Source organism: Camelus dromedarius, chromosome 10, assembly GCF_036321535.1.
Source record: "Camelus dromedarius isolate mCamDro1 chromosome 10, mCamDro1.pat, whole genome shotgun sequence".
In the NCBI taxonomy this organism is placed as follows: Eukaryota; Metazoa; Chordata; class Mammalia; order Artiodactyla; family Camelidae; genus Camelus; species Camelus dromedarius.
The window spans coordinates 60,398,484-60,420,354 of record NC_087445.1 but is presented as its reverse complement, the minus strand read 5'-3'; the positions used below and the strand labels follow the sequence as shown (position 1 = coordinate 60,420,354).

The window sequence follows — 21,871 nt, the reverse complement described above, 5'->3', positions numbered from 1 at the left end:
AGGGCTGCTGTCTCCATTTCCCAGACACAGAAACTGAGGCCCAGGGAGGGAGAACAACTTGCAGAAGGCATGCAGTGGGCAAGTGGCAGAGCTGAGATTTGAACCCAGGACTGCCAGCCTCCAAAGCCTGTGTTCTGACCACCGTGTCACACTTCTGGCCCTCTACTGGTTTACTCTGTCATTCCACCAGGCCATGCGCTCCTGAGTTTTGAATGTGTCTCTTCCTCTGCTATCACCCTGGTGGTTAGCACTGAGTTGGGCTCTGAAGATGTGCTTAGAAAATGTCAACCAACTAAATTTAACTCCGAGCATTCCAGCAGCTGAGTTTCCAAGGTAGGACACCTGGGCTCCCCAGGGTGGATGGTGAGCCCAAGAATCAGCTGGACACTTTCAAGCCAGTCTGAGAAACCAGAGCAGGTCAGGAAGACACACTGTGGGCGGGATGCTGGCCGCCTGAGAGGCAGAAACACAAAGAGCAGCAAAGCCAGTGGGCGGCAGAGTCAGGAAGAGACCACAATGGGCCCCGGCTGACCGGAGATATCCCAATTGTTAACTCCAGCCCTCCGCCTGTTCCCATTACACTGCCATTCAGCCCTGCTGAAGCTTGAGGGTAGCTGGGCAGAAGGAGGGCAGCCCAGTTTAAGTGGCCACCAGCCAGGAGCCCTGGGAGAGGAGTGTACCCCAGCCCCCAAGCTCCTTTTACTCTTTCATTCACTCACCCAACAAGTATCTGCTGGGCACCCACAATGTTCTGTGCCCCCTGTCTGGCCCTGGGAGTAGGTTTGGCCAGCGGAGCTAAGCACCCTTGAGACATGCCACGCAAGGGAGTCCTTGGTCCTGGGTGGGGCAGATTCTCCCTTGCTAGGGAACAACCCTCGCCAGCCCCAGCCTGTGGGTAAGGCTGGATGTGTTCCTTGTCTACCACCTTCGCTGCCCCCAAGTGAACTCTCCACACATGTTGATTTGAAAGAGACAAACCTAGGAGTAATGAGCAATGTTAATCAGAGACCATTCTGCCAACAGAAGCTCCAGCTGAGGCCCCAAATGCATCTCTTAAAAGCCTCTCTCAGGCCCTTGCTGCTGCAGCAAGTCTCTGGGGGTGCAAGGGGTGGCAGGCAGGGATGTGGGCACCAGGACTCAGGACACTGGGTCCTACGGCTCCAACTCTGACAGCAGGAGGAGTCATTGGACTTCAGCAAATCCCAGGACTCACAAGCCTGTCTGAGGAAGCAGGGGCAGGGGAGTAGGTGAGGGCTCCACAAGTGCCCGAAAAGAAATCTAAGTGCTGGAACGTGCACCTTGAGTGCTCAGTGTCTCTGAGCCATTTCCTTCCCTCCCAGCAGCTCACAGGCTCCACAGAGAACCACACATGCTGTGCTGGCTGGCTGACACTGCCGGAGAAAGGCAAGACAGTCTGCACCAGAACACCTGCCCAGCAACCCAGGACAGGCACACGTGTGCTGCACGCAAACGCACACACACACGCCCCTCTCTCATGCCAACCCAATAGGCTCCAATGACCTTGGTCACCTCCCCTGAGGAGAGGTGCTAGCCTTGGCCACTCAGCCCACCTCTGCAGGGAGAGAACACAGTCTCTACCCCCAGGGGGCCATGCCCGCACAAGGCTGTCGCTCACACGTGACTCAGCATGTAGAAGGTTTCTCTACAACATCCCAAGGCCCAACACCACCCACCCTGACCAGCCACCACCCAGTGGAGGATGGTGCTCACCCTGCCTCTCACTTCAAGCCTTGGGTTGGGGGCTCCAGGAGGGGACGATCCAACCAATGCCCACTGGAGGCCCTCCCCTGAGGTGCAGTGACCAGACAAATGGGCGCTGTCCAGCTTTTCAGAGCGACCTCGGGGTCCACATGGGAATGTCAGGGGTGGGAAGGAACATAGAGGTTGCTCAGTCCCGGTTTCACAGTCAGAGAAACTGCAGCCCAGAAAAGGGCAGGGCCAGCTGAAGCCACACATGTCAGCAGCAGTGGAGCCAGGCCCCCACACTGCCCTCCGCCCTTCTTCTGCCCCATGACTCTCAACCCCCACCCAACGCACAGACAGTTTGAAACCTTTTTCCTCCTTCCTTTCAGCAGGAGGCTGAGCAGACAGGCCAGGGTCCTGAGCTTGCAAGTCCCAGACTTGAGCGATGAGCACAACAGAATGAGGGTTTGGTTCTTATAATCAATCAGCATGTATTATTGAGGACAGCCCCCTACCAGCACCCCTCAAATCTGACTGGTCCTAGATTGTGTGAGCTGGGGATGGGCCGCTGTGTGAATGCTTGTGTGAGTCCATGGCCTTCCCCCAAGGGATGGGGGAATGGGTGTGGAGGGGAAGCTGGATGTGAGGGAAAGAGGGAGGGCCGGGGCAGCAGGGAAGCCGAGGCCAGAGTCGCTGTAGTTCTCACCTGCCCACCTCCTGCAGGCACAGGGGGGCTCCCTGGAACACCAGGGTCCAAGCTGAACTTGCTCAGAAGGCCACTCCTCACCCTGACCTTGGTCAGGCCCAGACCACCCCACGGGAGGGGCTGGCCCCAAGCGAGGTGACTTGCTTTTTCCCCTCAGTTGCCGCCCTGGCCAGTGGGCGGGAGAAAGCCAGAGGCAGAGAAGGAGAAGTTGTGAGTGACTTCCTGTGGGGCAGGGAGAGTGGAGGTTCTCACACTGCTTACGTTTCTAAGGAGGAAGAACAGGGGGGCACCGAGCACACAGGCCAGGTTTGCAAACAGGCAGGAAGTTTTCCTGGAGCAAAACCCGTCAAAACAGAATTCTTTCGCCGGGTAATATTTTCCTCCCTGCCCTTGTCACCCATGCTCAAACAGGTCTGGTGTTGTTTTCATAATCTGGGAGAGGAAATCGAACCCCTTTCAGCAGAGACCTCAGGCGCCAAACCAAACCACTCAATAGATACTCCCAGCTGGCTTCGCGTTCCCCAGTGGAGGAGGAGGGCACCACGGCAAGTTTGGGGTAGAGACTTGCTTCATGCTCCTGCTTGCCAGCCCCTCGCCACACATGCGCCAGCTTCTGCAGGCTCCGGACTGGGCGGTGAGGCTGGGCGAAGGAGCTATGGTCATTTGTGCCGGAACATGTGGTAAGTCTGGGGAGTAATTAGCATTGCTTGGGCACCTGGTGTGGGCCAGCCATTTTGCATAAACGGCCTTGTTTAATCTTCACAACAACCTTCTGAGTTACTATTGGTATCCTCACTTACACAAGAGGAAACAGGTTCAGAGAGGTTGAGGACCTTGCCTGAGGTCACACAAGTGGTAAGGGGCGGGGCCAAGATCTGAACACAAGTCTGTCTGAGCCCAGAGCTCTTCCCCCTCCACTCCATAGCCTCCTTGAAACCTGTCTGGAGCAGAAGCCTCCTGGCAAAACTCAGGATGTACAGGGAGCCTGCCAGCCTAGGATGGAGCCGGGGTCTGAGAGCCTACCAGCACAGGGGCAGGGCCCGACCACACATCCCTTCCCTGCTGCCCGAAGGGAGTCCAGGGCGTCTCGGGCACGCGCTCACCTTCCTGCAGCTTCACACTCTGGAGGTAGAGGGGGTTCCTCAGGACGTTGCAGCGGCCCGGCTCGTCCTCCTTGGTGAAGAGCAGCAGGTCAGAGTAGGCAAACAGCGTCACCTGCACGGGGAGACAGCAGAGCTGGTCCCAGAGGCCAGAAGACACAGCCTCCCCTGGAGGCCTGAGTAACAAGTCCCTGTATCTCTGGCAGAACCAGAAGCAGATGCTCAGCGTGGCCTCAGCCAAAGGCAGAGAGACCTGACCTGCAGTCCAAGACTTCCCTTTGGCCCACTCCTCACAGTATTAAAAAATAACAGAACAAAAACTCCCCTCATCCTGATCCGCACCCTCCATGCCACATCACCTCTGCCGGCCTCTCAACAGCCCGACACCCCGCAGGCCCACCCACCTCTCAGACCAAATACGTCTGGAATCTCCAGCCCAGGGTCCTTGGCTTGGAACCACCCTTGAGCTGAAGGATGCGCCACATTTGCTTTCACTCTCCACTAAATGTCTGGCTGAAAGAGCACTGGATTTGGAGTCTAAAGTCCTGTCCTACTAAGTAGCCATGAAAACTTGGTTAAGTCCCCTGATTCCCCTTCGGCCTCAGTTTTCTCATCTGTGCAAACAAGAGGGAAAGTTCCTGCCCAGCCCCCACAGGCTTCTTTCACAAGCCCTGTGTAGACTGTGCATTGAAGCATCATGCAATGTGAGTATTCTTACCAAATTCTTTGCAGATAATTTTAACTGCATTAATGCACAATCAGCTCAAGAAAAAGCCAGTTACTTACGCTTCAATACAGACATACACAGAACTTTTATCTCTTTTATGCACTAGCTGCTCCAAAAATAAAGGAGACAGATATTTTTAGACATTATAGGTAAACCATGAGGCATGCTCAGCATATTTTTATGCTAAAAAAATTCACTTGATCCTCTTATGCCACTAAAGATTACACTGTTCTTTGGTAAATTTTGCAGTGGTCTTTACTCAAAAGCAATAAAATCTTATTTTAGATTCTCCAAAGAAAACATAACATTATTAATTATGTGGACTTCCCTTTGAGGTGCCAAAATCTGACACTTCATCTCATCTAAAGTATGAAGAGCCAGCCGGAAGTTGGCACTGCGGTCAGGGCCACAGTAAGTGTGCACCAGAGTGATGCCAAAGTTTTAAAAAGTCAACATGGTGACATTCAGCTGTCAGACTGTTAAAGATGGCCTAACAACTCCACCTCTGAGGCTCTAGCCTATAGAAATACTTGCAGGGACATAAAAACATGAATATGTAAAGATGTTCTTGGCAGCATTTTTATAATTTAAAAAAATAACACAAACATCCATCAAAAGAGAGTGGATAAAATAAATTATGCTACCTTCATAGGGTAGAATTTTATTATTATTAAATTATTAATGAATTTATTAATAATTTATTAATAAATCATTAAAAGAATAAAGTAGTGCTATATGGGCAGAAAAGGAAATCTGTCCATCATAAGTCAAAATGGTGCAGTGTCCAAAAATACCTAGTGTATGGTCCAACTTTGTGAAACAAAACTGTAAATTTGTCTCTATTTATACATTTTTTAAAATGTCTAAGATACCACACTCTTCACTGCGGGGAATGGGATTTTTACTTCATACATTTATGTTTAATTTGCATCATTTTGCAGTGAGAATCTGTTACTTCTATAATTTAAAAATATATAAATGCTGGAGGGAGGGTATAGCTCAGTGGCAGAGTGCATGCACAAGGTCCTGGGTTCCATCCCCAGTGCCTCCATTAAAAAAAAAAATATATATATATACACATACACACACACACACATATTTATATATAAAATCTAATTACCTCCCCCACCCCCAAAAAAAATTTTAAATAAATACATGTTTTTCAAAGGACTAGTCTGACACACAGAGATTTGAGGAAAGCTGGGCCACAGGGACAATAAGGGGCATCCTTGAGCAGGAGGCTTTCAGGGCCTCTGGCCTCTCCAGTAAGGATCAAACACAAACGCTCCTGAACCCTGGGCTGCAAGGGATCTCAGGGGTGACTCTCTCCATCCCCCTTCCCACCACAGCCCTGACCCAACATGCCCACAGAAGCCTCCATTTGTTGAGCACTTACTTTCTGCTGAGTGGAGCCTCATTTGTAAAGAACACTATCACCCTCATTTATAGATGAGGCCCCTATAGCTCCAGAGACCACTGCCCAGGTCAGCCCCGAGGCTCTCACAATATGGCGAGGTAGCAATGCCTACAGTTGTCCTGCCTCTGAATGTGAAAGAATCCAAGCCGGGACCAAAAAAGAGGAGCAAAGGAGACAAGAACATGAAGTTAAGGGAGGGGAAGGAAACAACTGGAGAGTTCAGAAGGATCTGAGGGGCTGGCTGTCTGAGAAGACTTCAGAGTCCAAGCCGCAGAAGGGAGAAGGATCTACACTAGCCGAACGCAAGGCAAACCCTCAGGCTCCTACGACCTACTCGAGGGAAACCCGGAAGTGCCTCTGACCCACAGGGAAGCTGGCAGGGGAGGGGTCAGAGGAGACAGTCTGTCAGGAGCCGAAAAGTCAAAAAATGGCCCAGGCCCAGAGAAAGCTGGATGGAGGGCAAGTGGAGAAGAGCCAAGAGCAAGGTGAGAAAAGACCAGGCCGCTGCTCTGGTCCGGATTCCCAGAACTGAGAACGTGGTCTAGACAGGAAGTGATTAAGACCTGAATGAAGAATTTCCCCAAAAGCGGGTCAGGGAAAGGACAGAGCTGGCACACAGTGGGAGGCAGGGCAGAGAGGCAAGCGTGCCAGCAGGGGGCAGATGGGCCCCTCTCCCTTCTCACCAGCATCCTGCTGGCCTTGCTCCAACAGGAGCCATAGAGGCCCACAGTGCAATGATGCCCATCCCCACGGCCCAATTACCTGCTGCCTTCCACAGCAGGCCACGGGGGCCACCAGGCATCTTCCCTACACTTGCTCCATGGACACTCCTGTTTTCCCAAAGAGTGACGAGTTGAGGGATTGCTCAGTTAGGAAATCTGTGCAACTTAAAGGGTCACTTCCCTCAAGGGCCCTAACTAAGCTTCTTCCCAGGAATCCTGCCCAAGGGCAGAGTTTGCAGAAAAGACCTCAGTGCCTTAGTTAATGGTAAACCCAATGAGTCAGTGTGTAAGTGAGGGTGTGTCTGCCTTGTGCCCCACAGGACTCCTGGAGCCTCCAGCGCAGGCCTGGCTACATTGTAGATGCTCAATAACCATGATCTGAATGTAGAAATGAGGCTGTGCCAAAACGCTGATTTGATCTCAGGGCACATTAATCAAGTCTGTGACTTCTGGGAGGGGGTGTGGTGAGGACAGTTTGTGGTGTGGGACTGCATCAGCTCATGCAGCCTGCCCAGAGAAGAGATGGGACAAAGAACCAAGGGGGGACATTCCAGGAATAAGGATTTCTGTTGAGCACCAGGGAGAACTTTCCACAATTTAGCACTCTCTAGTAATAAAACTACCGTCCGGAAGCGCTGTCTCTGCAGACTTAAGAACAGGCTGGAAAACAATCAGCTGGAAAGTTACAGAGAAGCAATCAGAATTGGGCTAATGGGCTCCTGAGGGCCCAGCCATCGCTGCAATTCTCCAAACTTGTCCAAACTCCTCTCGAACTGGTTTATATTTTTGGCCTGAATAACATGACAGGGTACCAAGATCCACACATTTGCTTCCCATCAAATTTCAAGAAAAGGAAATGTGTTTATTTTCACTTGTCTTCAAATCACTTCTTTCAGTCTTCAAAAGGGGTCTCTTAGTTCTAGGGCTCCAAAGATCTAATTAGGCAAAGATCTTTTGGGTAGATTACAACTATCATCAGGCTGTCACTTTAGCTTGTGATTGTTAGTTTATTTTTAAACAAACACACCAGAGGCAGCATGGGATCCTGGGAAGCACTGCTGAGCCAGAGATCCTGAGTGCTAATCACGGCTCCATCCTTCAGGATCCTTGAGACCCTGGGGCCCTAGCTAATCTCACTGTGCAATGGAATAGGACCCTATATGGCCTTCCAGGGTCCAATCCCTCCCCCGTATCCTCTGTTTTAGCTCCTCTCTGAAGTATCTAGTATCTGATGCATATTTCCTGAGTTTCCCAGATGCGAAAACTACCAGGGAATAGAAGAAATTCTACCCCATGATCATAAGCATGGCCCCTAGACCTTCTGGCCCCTAAGGATTGATCATCATTAACCAATAAGAGAATTGTACGAGCTGATCACATACCCTGGGACACTCTGCCCTCATCCTGCCTTTAAAAATGCTTTGGTGAAACCTTAGGGGACATTTCAGGGTTTGGGGGACACAAGCCACCTGTTCTCCTTGTTCTGCTCCAAACTCTGTTTCAGTTTGGCCTCACTGTGCATCGGGCACATGAACTTGCGTTCAGTAATAACTGGAGCCTCAGTTTCTTCCCATTTGAATGGGGACAAATGTGCCTCTCATGGGAGAGCTGCAAGAGTTAACTGGGATCAATTATGGAAAATGCACACACACTGAGAATATATAAAAGGTGCTCAATATCTGCAGGCTTAATGGAGTGAGTAGGGGAACAAAAGAGCACATTGAGACAAAAGTATGCGTTTCAGGGTGGCTGCCATCTCCAACTGCCTCCTCTGAGTCTTGTGAATTTATAGCCACACCTCAGTTTCTGACCCTTGGCTACCTGACTTAGCCCTACCACACACTTACTCACCAAGCACAGCTCCAAGTGACTTCTTGTTCCCCAAACTCAAATCCCCCACAACAGATGAAGTTTTACTCCCGTGGAGGCAATTCAGAAGCTATGCCAAGGTTCTTAAGAAAGTTCCCGAAGAGGAGGTCCACAAATGTGGTAAGCAAGGCCACGGTGGCAGAAATAAGCCTACAGTCTCCCCAGGGAGCTCCCCTGAGAGAAACAATGCTCATTTGGAAAGTATGAGTTCTGGTCTGCTTGTTTGAAAAATGAAAGAAGAGCAGCCTGCTTTAGCCACAATTACACACACTGTCCCAGAATGCTGAGGCTGAGAGGGCCTTCAGAGATCAGCCAACCTCAGATCCTGCCCTTGCTGCCTCAAATACACACACCCCCAACTGTTCAGATGGGAAGACTGAGGAAGAAGACAGAAGTCCTAAGTGAGCCAGCAGTAGAGTGAGAGCTGGCTATCTCCTTTCTGCCTCCAAGTTTCCTGATCTTTCCACAACCCTAATCTGCCACTCAACTCAGCCACGCTGCCAGCTCTGAATCAGGGCCTGATCGGCAGAAGGCCCCCACCCTCTCTTCAAGGCCCCCAGGTAGCCCAGCCAGATCCCAGGGCTCCAGCTTCTGCTCCCAAGTAGATTTAAACTCACAAGACTGAGCTGGAACCTGGCCAGCTCTGGGGACTGTGTGGGCGAGTGAAATTCCCCCAGTTAGAGATAAGCAGGGGCCAGCTCCCAGGAAGAACACCATGACCTCCACACCCAGGCCTCTGCTGGCAGAGCTAGAGCCCAAAGAGAAATCACAGACTTATCCCTCAGAAGAGGATTTGGAAACGCAGGGAACTGATGCTCCTCTAAAAATTCTCTTTGGCTAACAGCTTTAATCTTGTCACCCACGAAGTCATTCGTCACAGCTGGGGTGAACTGCTGTCTCTTCTGCTCCTTAGAGGAAGTGGGGAAAAACAGTGGAATGTCATTAGGGGTTGGGAAAACTTTCTAACCATCAAAGATGGACTATATATTTTTGAGAGGCAGTGAGTTCCCCACACTGGAAATACACAAGAAAAAGCTGGGTAGCCATTTGGTAAGGGGGCACATGGAAGACTTTTCAGGTCTTTTCTACCCTGATCGTACAATTCTAAGACTGTCAGGAAGAGAGGAAAGTTAGAGGCCTGGAGGATGGCCGATGAAGCCCACCAGAAAACCCCACCTGGGAAATGCGAGTGTAAGTCTTACCTCAGCAGCCTTGTTCCTCCCCTCGTACAACAGCAACTCCTCTGACAACAGGAGGGTCCGGGCAGGGTTACAAAGATCTAAAGGCTGGAAACAAAGAGGACAGTTCAAAGAGGCCGGGTGGAGATGGGGGGCGGGGGTGGGGGGAGGCAGCCTGCCAAAACCAGCCACAGAAGACTGCCAGCCCTGCCCCCACGCCCCAAGAACCCACACGCCCCCTCATACACAGACAGAAACAGAAAGACAGAGACACTCATCCTGGGCGGGACTGCTGCTGCTACCTTCCCCACCAACCCTCACTGCAAGAGCTACACTTGCTGCAGGAAGTCCAACCACATGGTCGGGGCCTTTGCCGTCCTCCCCACACCCCCAGCTTCCCCAGTGCACTGAGCTCCCGGGCCCTCACGGCCCCCACTCTCCCCCATCAGTCCTCTCCATGCTGACAGGCCCAGGCTCTCAGGATACCTCTGGCCACATCCTGAGAACCTCATGCCAGACCTGGTTACTTGAGTCCCTTCATGGCCAGGCCAGTCCCTATTCTACATTCATAACATGCTTGAGTTCACAGAGTGCTTCTCAGCCATCAGTTCCCAGGGACCAATTCTCACCCAAGCCTTACCCACCCCATGACCCTGCCCCAGACCCACTGCAGAGCCCCGTCCCCAACTCAGCCTAAGGAAAGCTCCCTAAGCACTGGACTACCCAGCAGTTCTCATCCTCGTGAGTGCATTATTTATAACATGGCTTCTAGGCACCTGACACCAAGCAAGGTGCTGGACTTAAGATAACAAAACAAATGTCAACTACACACAACCAGCTGGATGGATCTTACAAGTAATGTGAGGCAAAAGAAGCAAGGCCCAAATACGAGTTATGGTTTCATCAAACGATATTCAAAAAGAGGTCATTTAAGAAAGCACAGATAAATGGTAAAACTAAACAAAAGCAAGGAAATTATCACATAGTCAGGCTAGTGGGTACGTCTGGTGGGGAGGAGGGTACTGTAACCAGGAAGCAAGGCAGAGAGCCTCTAGAGTGGTGGCAATGGTCTATTCCTTTATGATGTTAGTTGGTATCTGCTTTACAATTGCTTGCTAAACTGTACACTTAAGTTATGCCATTTTTGGCTTTTAGATTTTACAACTTAGAAGTTTTTTATAACTTTTAAAAACTGATTCTAATTTTTTTCTGTAAAAATTTAAACATGAAAACAAAAAATAAGCCCTGTGGATGCCAAGACCTTTGTGGCTACATCTCAAGAAAGAGGAGAGACCCAGAAAAAGGCAAAGGGCAGACCCTGCCCATGGAGTTGTCTGGGGAAAGGCATGCCACCTGCCAGAGATGCGTCACGTCCTAAAAAGTATGCATTCTGAGATTTACTGGCCAGTGACAGACCCAGAATGGGATGCCAAGGAGACCAGAGAAAGAAGGCATGGTTAGAAATGAAACCCTTGGGGTCATGTCCCCTCAAAGTTGCCGATGAGGATAAATTCATAGCCTTTCTGGAAAGCAGTTTATCAAAATATGTATAAAGAGCCTTTCAGATGTTTACGCCCCATGACCTGGTCATTTCACTTCTAGGAATCTCTCCCAACAAAAATAATCTGAGAGGCAATTCATGCAAGAAGATTTTCATCATAGAGTTATTTACAATAGCAAAAGAGTAGACATAACACAAGTGTCCGAATAGAGAACTGCTTAAGTGAATATGGTACATCCATATAATAGTGTGCAACCACTATAAAACACAGACTCAAAGAATATTTAATGACGTACGAAATAAATGTTTATGCTGCAATTTTTGTTTCAAAGAGGCAACAGGCTATAATATGTACAATAAGATCTGTTTGGCTTTTTTAATATGTATATGCACACAGAAAAGATACCTAAATGCTCACATTGGTTACCTCTGGGTGATAGAATAAATAAAGGTTTGGAAATGTGGAGAAAGAGAGGAAGAAATGGGAAAAGTAGGAGAGGAGGGATCTATACAGATCTCAGGCCACCAGCTAATACTGGCCAGACATGTTTGCTAAGACCGAGGAGACCAGACAAGATGCCAGACCTCGAGGCTCTCCTTCGGTCATCACCAAAAAACAAAGCACTGGAGGCGCCAGGAGGCAGGAGCCTCGGCACTCAGGCTGGTACGTGTCTGCTTGTCCCCACGCAGAGAGAAAGGGGAGATCGGAGGGACAGGGAGGAAGCCCCTTGTTGGGTAAGCTTCCTCCTGGAAGCCTCTGCTCCCTTGGTGTGACCCCCAGAATCCTAAGCCCCTGAAGCTAATCATCTTTCCCAAAAGGGGGCCCTCAGTCCTAGACTGAGGTACCATCCCACAGTCCCAGGGCAAAGGACCCTCTTCTTTCTCACCTCCTCCAGAGGGAGCCCTGAGGTCGGCCATCAGCTCACCTGAACGAAGACAGGGAACACCAGGACCTTGGGGGCCAGAGTGACATAGGTGCCATAGCTTGAGTGCGGAGTGTGCGGCCTCATGACAGGGCAGTTCTGGTAGTTTCCATGGCCCTTCATGGTCTGCACCGTCTTCATCAGGCGGCACTTCTTCCCCAGGCCTGTGTAAGACTTCCCTTTAGTGGGACTCCCTGATTCTGTGGAACAGAGATGGGGAACTGTAAAGCATTTCCATCCCCTCTGCAAAGGCATCCCCTCTGCAGAAACAGGGAACACAGTCTCAGTTTGTTAACAGCCATTTACAACAGCATCTACCCTGTGCCAGACCCTGAGCAGGGTGCTGAGAATACAGGGAGGCCTCAGAAGGCTCTCGGGCCTCAGGGAATTCCCTCACACTTTATGCGAGATACTGACATGTAAACCAGCAAGTCCAGGGTGAGGACAGAGCTGGGAACCAGCAACTATGATGGAGGCAGCACTTCTCATCTGGTGACCCAGAGCCTGAATCAGACCTATCAGTTTGGCCTCATACTTTTAAAAATCAGAAAATCTCTCAGATTTGAGAAGTCACAAGATCTGACCTCACTGGGCCCACAGTCCCACTGAGAACAATCAATCAGCTGGACCAGCCCAGGTGGCAAAGGACCAGCCCAGGTGGCAGAGCACATGCGCGCTCCCTTGCCACCATCCCCACAGCTCCCTGCACACACGCAGCACTCCTGGCCCACTTCATTGCTTCCCAGGTCCCTTGAACAGAAGAACTGGAGATCCTGTCTGTAGTGATAGCAGAGACACCGGGCTTTCCCAGGATGTATGAGGTCCACCCTCTACTAGCCAAGGGAGCTGGAGCGGCCTGACTCACTAAGTCGGCCTTCAATAAGAAGTGGCACCTGCTCCGGTTCTCAGAGGAAGGGCACCAGCTCTGAGCCAGAGGGCCGCACTCACATCCCACTGCTCCGCTGCCCAGCTTCGTGGCCGTCAGCGACTCACTTCCCCTCTCAGAGTCTTGGTTTTCTCAACTGCAGTAACAGTACCAAGCTCTCACTGGTTGCTATGAGGATTAAATGAGATGCTCCAAGTAAAGCCCCTAGAACAATGCCGGGGACCTGGTAAGTGCTCGATAAAAGTGAGCTGCTAACTGATTGTGGTTCTTGTTGTGATTCCCCCACCTGGAAAAGCAAGTTAATCAGGTGTTCTAGGGACTCTAGGAATCCCAGGCTTCATCACAGCCAGGAGGTACTCTCCAGCTTGGCCACCAACTCGAAAATTATTCTCATCAGAAAAGGGGGAGGGGAGAGAGAGAGAATCGCCCCCAGCGAAGAGAGCAGAGGGCTGCAGGCAGTCCCTTTATAAGGGGACACTGCAGGACACACACCCTCACACTGAACAAGGGGTGGCAGGTTTTTACCATGTCTCATCCAAAGGGCAGAGGAGCCAAACACAGAGTAGCTAAAAAAAGTCAGGGATTCTTGGACACAAGCAGGTAGGGGACAAACTCCAGGGCATTCAGGCTCCACACACAGCTGGGCCCCCTGCAAAGGTTCCTGCTGCCAGGGGAACAACTGACCTGCCATCCCTGACCTGCATACCCAGCCCGTGTCCTGGGGCCTGGGTCTCCTTCCGCCACCCCTAGTCCTCGCAGCCGGGGGTGAATAGGTGGTCTGAACCCAGCTACATCTCGGGGAAGCTCCCCACCAACGCGAGGTCCACAGCGTCAGAGGAAAAACTCAGCTCAGAAGGTTTCACACTTGCTTCCTCCGCCCACCCCTGCTCCTTCTCACTGTGCCAGGTGAGAAAAACAAGTCAACACCCCTAGAAGTGACCATCGATCAGAGCAGTTTCTTGGGATAGCACTCAAACCATAATAACCTAAACCACTTCCTGTCTCTTCAGGGAGTTGCTTAGAGAAGAGTAGAAAGCGCATGAACCCAGGACAGAGGCGGGGGCGGGGAGACAGATGCATGGAAGTATTTACAAAGCTCCTCTCCTGATCTGGCCCCAGACGGGTCTGTGCTGCCAGGCCCTGGCCCCTTTGCTGAAAGAACCCATCCTGGCTCTCAGGATCATCTGCACTGGATTTGAGTGGGACAAGACACCTGCACTTGAGCACTGGCTTCCTTAGAGACTGGCTGTGCAACCCTGAACAGGTTCCTTCCCTCTCTGAGCCAGGGTTTTCTCCACTGCAATGCAGAGATAATACAGATTGCCGCCTTGCCTGTCCCAGGGCTGGTGGGGGCTCACACGAGAGACCTGATGGGAAAGGTTTTGGTGGATAGTACTGGAGTATAAGGGCATGAGGAATTATTATAAACTCGAGTCAATAAATCACCCACCTGTCAGGCATTAGGACAGGGCTGCTGGGCCACAAACCATACCATGAATGGGGTCACAGGGTCAGTCTGGAACTAGACAGTCTAATTTGATGCAACCAAGACTAGATCAGAGAAGGCAAAACCACACAGGACTGAAAAGTGAGGTAAAATAGACCAAATTTAAAGAAGGGTATTGTTTGCTAATGCTGTAATCTGGGCCCTGTGCCCTCTAGTCTGACTTTTAAAGGAAGCCATTTCTTCCCTTCCCTAGCCCAGCTGCACAGGGCTGTCACAGAGTCTTCATAGAGCCTAGAGAGTCACAAATAAGCCACTTGATACATACCTCTGCCTTCTGGTGGGAAGCAGCCCCATTTTAGAGAAGGCAACTGAGGCCTAGAGTGATTGGATGACTTGCTCAAGGTCATCTGGCCAGTAGCCAGTACAAAGCAGGATCAACCCAATCTACATGGCAAGCCCTTGTGCCCCATCTCCACACATGCTGGATAATGTGTGGCAAGTGGGCTAGATTCCCCAAAACTGATTTTTTGAAGTATCTTTTTGAAAAAATAATCCAAGAGGCAACCCAGCTACTGAGCTCTGTGAAGGCAAACTCCTTGACTTCCCACCTGCCACCTGTTACACCCTCTGGTCCAAACTCCCATGTCACCCTTTAAACACCTGCTTCACTGACCAAACACAGTAATTACTCCACCTTGCTCCGGCCTCCAAGGTGAGCCCTGGCAGCCATCCCGCCCCGGCAGTGGTGAATCTGAGGCTGGCCGCCTTCACAGGGTGTTGTCCCCAGAGAATGACAGGCGGGCAGGCACCCCAGTTCCCGGAAGGCACCAGACCCCATTCAACTCAGGTTGGCTCAACGCACCCTCCTGAAAGGAGGGCAGGTGGCCCAGCCAGAGGAGACAGAAGTCGGCACCCTGGCGACAGCCTTAGCCTCTGTAGAGCCCCAAGAGCATTTGAGGGAAGATTTGTGCCCTGAATTCCACCTCGTCCTCTGAACCCCAGGACCAGAAGCAATGAACACTTGATTTCTGGTAAAGAGCAAAGATGTCCTTGGACACTAAAATAATTATCATAAAGAATAAATGAAGTCAGATTAACATAATACATTCAACAGTTACCATCAATCTTAACAGCATCAGCATTTCCTCACTGTCCCTCTCCCACGGCCTGGATGACTGTGCCCTTCTTGGTTCACTAAGTCCAATATTCTCAGAGGGGAATCAAAATGTGGAAACATACTGGGGGGACACCAAGAGGCATCACTCGGCCAAGAAGGAATTATACCAGCCTGCCTCGGGCGACATACCTCTTCAACTCCCATCTCCCATGACCAGGCTGCCAACCCTCAGAAGTCACTGCCCTTCAGTCTGTCACTCAAGCAAAACCCTGTTGGCTACCTGCTGTCTGTCACCCCTGGGTCCAGCATCAGACACCCAGAAATGTGCCGGCCTAAGCCCTGCCCTTAATGGGGTCACCATTTAGCAGTGACATCTCCACTCTAACCTAATGTGCCAACTAAAAGCTTTTTAAAAACTCAGTGTGAAACCACTATCAGATTCCTCTCCAGAAGGAACATAGATTCATTTCCAACATACCAAGCCCAAACACCCAGATGCCCCAGCCTGGAGAGAATGAAGACATCTTCCATCAACAACTCTGAGCCTGATGGAAGCCCTTTTCCCCAGAAAAGTTACCTGCTATAAGCAAGTATCGTATTCACGCTACTGACAGAGGGGGACGGCAAGGAAGCAAGTCTGTAAGGGGCTGGGAAGAGGCCACTCTCAAGGAAGGAGGTCAAGGGCATTCTGAAGGCACTAGAGGAGGGGCTCAAGCACTTCCAAGGTCAGCATCATGGATCCTCAGGCAAGGCTGGTCTCGACCCTCATACCAGCAGGACGCCAGGCAGCTGGACTCCGGCAGGTGCAGAGAGGGCCTAAAGGAATGCCAGCCAGCTCCAGCATCAACACTGATACCTCAGGCTTCCTGAGAGAAGGAACAGGTCCTGTGTCCAGCTTCTCTCCCTGACCCTTAAAAAATGAGGCCAGGATTTGAAGGTCAAAGGAGAAGAATCCATTCAAACAGCAGAGACATCCATGCACTTCAAAGACAACTATCTTCTACGTAGCATCGCTCAGTAAACAGGCTGCTACTCAAAACCATTATCTCCTTTAATCCTCGCCAAACCCCTCTAAAGTGGGAATTATCAGCCCCATTTTATAGATGTAGAAACTAAGGCTCAGTGAGGGGACATGAGTTATTCAAACTCACACAACTCCACTTTGAGACCTCCCAGTTCCAAATTTAACGCCTCCCTTCTGAGCAGGCCTGACCATGGTGCCTATAGCACATTACGTATATTGGGCACTCGGCAACATTGAGTGAATCTCAACTGAATGCCTGAGTCCTGAACACCGGCTCTCAGACTGCTCTGGAAAGATGCCCTCTCTTCCTTCTCAGCTCAGGCTCCAAGGAAGAAAGACACTGGTTTAAAAAGGTCCCAAGAGGAGAAAGAGTCTGTGTCAACATGCAGGAGGTCTTGACTCTGCTGGGAGGAGGAGGAGGCGGGGCCCAAGCTCCCAGCTACCTCAGCATCTCTCTGGGGTTCGGAGCGAACAGCAGCAGAGGACAGACTCACCTTCGGGGATGGCATCCTCCTGGTACACAGGCCGCAGCAGCTGCAAGGGAAAAACAGAGAACCACCTCAGCCCCAGGAACGGGGCAGGAAGACCAGGCGAGCTGCTCAGCCCTGGCCTGGGATAGGAGGGGGGCACCCCAGGGCACACAGGAAAAACAGCAGTCCCGTTAAGGAGCTGAGAGGGGGGCTTGGAAGGATCACAGAATCAGAATTCTTCAGAATGTTCGAGTTGAACAAATTTTAGCTGTCGTCAAGTCTAACCTCTTGGCTGAGTTCCCAACTTCCTTGATGGCAGCTTGTTCCAAAATGCATTCCATGGAACACCAGCACTTGGGATGCTAACAACTCTGCCACAAAGGGCGCACCATCAGGGGAGTTTGGGGTTAAACACGAGTAAACTACCTTTTTCACTGTAAATGCCCTCAGAGCCTCAAAGAGGCTAGTATGCATTGGGAATCTCCCAGAAGAGGAAGAGAGTACAAGATTATTTCTCAAACTTATTTGACCTCAGGACACTTCTTCCCCAAAGTATCTCATGGGACAGTGTTTTGGGGGACACACTCCATCACCCCCCCATGCCACCCTGCAGTGTCTGCTTTCACATCTACGACAGGGGCTCACTGCCTACCACACGGCCCATTCTGCTGTGGAAAAGTGTAGACTGGCAGCTCTTCCTTCTTTTGAGGTGCGCTCTTCCACTCTGTGACATCCCCTGGTCCTGGATCTGTGCCCTGAGGCCACAAAGGCCCACCTGCTCTCTCTACCCAGGACAGCCCTACAGACGCTGGAGCTAACACATCCTCGCTTCCCTGCTCCCCACTCCCAGCCCCTGGCAGGCTCCTCACAACACAACTGTGAGTCTTCGAGTCTTCCTGGCCTCACACAGGGACCCATGCCCTTCACCTTCCCCAAAACCAGCTGTCCGTACCTGGCTCCCAGGGTTCAGTGGGGCCAGGATAATGTAGTTGGGGTCGGTGGAGGCAGTGGCACGGGACAAAGCAGGCAGGGTGTGCTGGCCTCCACGCTTGGTCACCTCAGTATAGCGCTCCCAGCCACCGAGCAGCAGCCCATCCGAGCTGTCACACACCAGGTGACAGCTGTGGCGCTGCTCTGGCCGTGCCTGGGCCCCATGGGTGCAGTTCTTCTCCCGCTTGTTGGGGGGTGACTGGAGGTCATGGGTCGACTTGCAGGAGGCCCGCCGCAGGACCCCGCCATCTGGACCCGGCTTGACCTGGGGGACCATGCGCCACACGAGCAGGATGATCTCGCTGGGACAGCTCCTGGAAGTTGGAGGAGGTCACACAGAGAAGGTGAGTCTGGGGGAGACCAAAGTCAGCCAGGAGAGGAAGAGCGGGGAAGTGTGGGAGAAGCCCCCAGTGTCAGGGCAGAAAGGGATGCAGAGGCCATCTAAAGCCGAGACAGCAAAGGGGTCCCTCCTATTGACTCTAGTTGACTGGCAGAGGCTGGGAAGGACACTGAGGCCAAGGCCAGGTAAACAGGCAAGAAGACCAAATTCAACTAGTGATGTCCATCAGGTATAACCAAGGAGGCGCAGCAAGCCACCTATGTATAACCCTTCATCCAGTCCTTCTAGAAGCAAACCTAAAATGGACCATGAGGGCTTTAACACAGAGGGTTAAGATTTAGCAAATCAAAACATTTTAAAGAATAGTTTTTCAATTGTGCAACTGAAAAATTGTGATGTCTACAAGTCCTTGGAAAACAATGGGCTTAGCTCTGAGGTAGCAGAAATAATGAGCTAAAGTAGAAAGTGACCCCCTGGACTCACGCCATGAACCACAAAGTCTGTTGGAGAGCTTCTTCCTTGCTGCTTGTTCTAGGATCCAAAATTGTTCTGAGCCTGAATCTTCCATTTTCAGGCCAAGAAACTGATTCCCCAAGGAGCACAGAGAATTGCTCACAGCTGAGAAGGAGGGACGGGCAAGGAGTGTGTCCAGGGCTGGGGAGGGGAGGTGTGCATCAGCCCAAGGCCCCAGGCCACCCGCCACCCCTGTCACCGGATCTCGTGCGCCAGCTCCACGCATTTCCAGTGCTCCACAGGCCTCTCGTTCAGCTGCAGCACCGTGTCCAGCTGCTGCAGCCCCGCCAGCTCCGCCGGGCCCCCTGCAGGGACAAAGAAAAGCCACTCAAAGGCTCCTGAAGCCCATGACCCACTCAAAGGTCCTGGGGTCCTTTGTTTCCACAGTGAACTCAGACAAGGACCACTCCTCTCTGTTTCTTCATCTGTGAATGAAGGGCCGACCTCGGGATGCTCTCAGGGACCTTGAAGGGAGGCCCCTCTTTGCCCTCATCTCCTCCCTGCCTGCGCACCCAGGGCTGGCTAACTGTTCTGCTGTCTATCCTTCCTGCCAGGCCCAACTCCTTCCGCAGGACCTCCCATCCCTTGAGAACTCCTTGTTGCCAGGCTCACACACTTCATTCCTTTAACATCAGCACAGAGCCAGCCTTGTGCCCATCCCTGCACAGGCACTGGGGTGCCCAGCTCACCACATCTCAGCTTCTCTTAGGATGCTCACTCTGTGACTAGGGGAAGTCTTTGCAAAAAATAAGGAGGAAATGACTATTTCTAAGTGCTAATCAGGCTGGAGTAAGACAAAATACTGACTCCAAATCGCGTTCATAAGTGACTCTCATTTTCCCATGTAGCCATTACTGAAAATATAGGTTAAGTTCCTGTTTGAAATGACGGGAAACAAAATATAAAATCTATTTTCATTCTGATAAAAACCAAAAAACAAAAAAACAAAAAAAAAAAAACCAGAGTGGGCATATTTTCTTAGACCTCAGTTTCATCTGTGATCTTTTAAAATCACTGTTCTTTTCATTTTGAAAAACCAGGACACTTTGCTCCAGTTCAGGGCACCCCCTTCAGTTCCAACGTCTTGTTTACAAACCCTCAAGGGCTGGCATGACCCGAGGCACTCACCGGAATCCACAGCCTGGACTCGGACCGGAGAGTCGCAGCAGATGGTGAAGCCAAAGCCATCCTTCCCCCTCGGGATGGTGATCTAGGACACAACCGTGCCTGGTTACTCTCAGAAGCCACAAGGCTGCTGCCTCAGCCCCAAGGTCGGGAAGCCCACAGGCCCCACCCTAGAGCCACCTTCCTCTCCAAGGTTGCTGGAGCCAAGAAGGAGGCTGGCCAGCCCCTCGTTGTCCCTGTCTTGCAGGCATCTTGAGCACTGAGTTGTGGGCCAAGCAGGAAGGCTGGGAGTTCAGGAGGTAAGCCAGGCTGGTGCGGGAGGGCCCAGGACACACAGAGCCTTAGAAGGGTGAATCTTGCCCTCCTCAGCCCTGACAGAGATGTGGCCTAGCCCTTTACCAAAGGGCCTGCTGCACCTGTACATCTCCACCTCGCCTGTGACCCACTACCTGCTGAGTCCCTTCCTCCGTTCCCCCAGGGGCTCACAGAGCATCAGCCCAGGGATGGACCTGTACTGAGGGCCCAGATTCGAAGCTGACCTGTTGGCTGTCCCCCCAGAGCACAGGGGAGGGAAGGTAGGGATATACAGACTCACGACCTCAGACCAAGGGGCAGAGGACACATGCTGGGGATCTCAGGGCTGCCCACTGTGAGGGCCTCAAAGAATCCAGTGAGGGCTCCCAGGTGAGGGGGCAGGTGAGGGCATAGACAGGCCTCCTAGCTGAACCTGAACTAGCCAATGACCTCACTGTGCCTGCTGAGGCCCATGTGCATGGCAGGTCCACAACCCCTACTTTCAGAAGTCCTCTGAAAGGGCCCTGCTGACATCTGGATCTCTTTTCAAAGCAACATGCAATTATTGAGCTCCTACTGTATACCAGGCTCTGCTGAAGTATCGAGGCATGAGGCCTTGGTCTCTGGCTCCCAGAGGGGATGAGGGTACATAGATCTCTCCAAAACACAGCAGGACATGATGAGTATTAGAGCAAAACATGAGGACAGTGCTGGGATGAGTTCTTTGTGCTCTGACTTGAGATCACAGGCTTGGTGCATGGCAGGAACTCAGCAAATGCTAAGTTAGTGAGGACAGTTTGGCAGCGTCCCACCAGCAGCAGGAAGCTGTCAGGGTGCAGCACAGTCTGCTGGCTCAGTTCAGTTCAGCCTTGCTGCACACCCGCTCTGTCCCCACCTCCACAGTTAGGCTTTGGGAGGGGTGCAGAAGGCCCAGCCCCTTCTCACCCAAAGAGTGATTCCAGGCTGCTCAGAGCAGGTATATGGGAGCTGAAGTCAGAAAAGAGTCTGAGTCCTGAGCAGAAGCAGTTGTGGCATGGGCCCTGGTGCGGCATGGGGAAGGGCGCCCCAGGCAGGTAGAGGAAGAAGCCAACTCAGCAACCCTGGAGAAGGTCAGGGGCTATGGCCTCATGAGGAGACTTCTGTCTCCTCCCCTTAGGGGTTGCGTCTTCCAGGCTAGGCGCCTAGCATTCCCCTGTCAGCTGTCCCAAAGGCCAGGCGTGGGGAAGAGGAGGACTTGGGAGCCCAGGGTGACCAAGGCCCTTGGATGCTGCAGGGGAGGCCCCTGAGGCTCTGCTTCCCACCAGCCCTGGGCCTGGATTCAAAGCAGTTTGTAAAACAGGAAATCTGACAGACAAGGGGAGTGGAGGGGGCAGGAAAATACCCTGTTCCCATAAGAATTCTGGGAAAACACATAGCTAAGACAGGAAGAGGAAAAAAAAATGGAAAGAAAGAAAGAAAAACAAACTCTGGAGTGAGCGCGGAAAGCCCAGGCTGAGGCCGGGGGATGATGGCAGGAGCTAGGTCCACTTCATGCGACCAGCGGGGATTGAAGGGGACTCGCGACGCACCCTCACCCCCAGCAGAAGTTGGAATGCCAGCATCTTCCTAGCATTTCCCCAGTCCTACCCCACCAAGGGCCACCGCCCCTCCTGCCTGGGGCACAGCTCTGGAAAACAGGTCCCAGCATCCCCAGGCTCAGGGCTAATGGTCTGGGGACTGGCCCCAGAGCTGAATCTGGAGAGAAGGAGTGTGCTCCAGCAAAACAGCCTCCAGCCCCAGGCGGGACTGTGGACAGGAGACCCCTCCGCCTTCCTGGGC

The 21,871-nt window shown here is 51.8% G+C and overlaps 1 protein-coding gene across 7 annotated transcripts in view; it reads right to left on the bottom strand.

Annotated features, from left to right (window-relative positions):
* RGS3 (regulator of G protein signaling 3) overlaps window positions 1-21,871 on the bottom strand; it is a 135,110-nt gene that overhangs the window by 65,378 nt on the left and 47,861 nt on the right. For all 7 annotated transcript variants that reach the window (XM_031450240.2, XM_064490435.1, XM_064490434.1 and 4 more), the window contains 7 exons: window positions 19,763-19,844; window positions 18,834-18,939; window positions 17,744-18,095; window positions 16,816-16,855; window positions 11,851-12,047; window positions 9,448-9,531; window positions 3,514-3,625 (listed from right to left, as the gene is read on the bottom strand). In XM_031450240.2, the coding sequence (XP_031306100.2) occupies window positions 3,514-3,625; window positions 9,448-9,531; window positions 11,851-12,047; window positions 16,816-16,855; window positions 17,744-18,095; window positions 18,834-18,939; window positions 19,763-19,844 (973 nt within the window). The remainder of the gene's footprint in view (window positions 1-3,513; window positions 3,626-9,447; window positions 9,532-11,850; window positions 12,048-16,815; window positions 16,856-17,743; window positions 18,096-18,833; window positions 18,940-19,762; window positions 19,845-21,871) is intronic.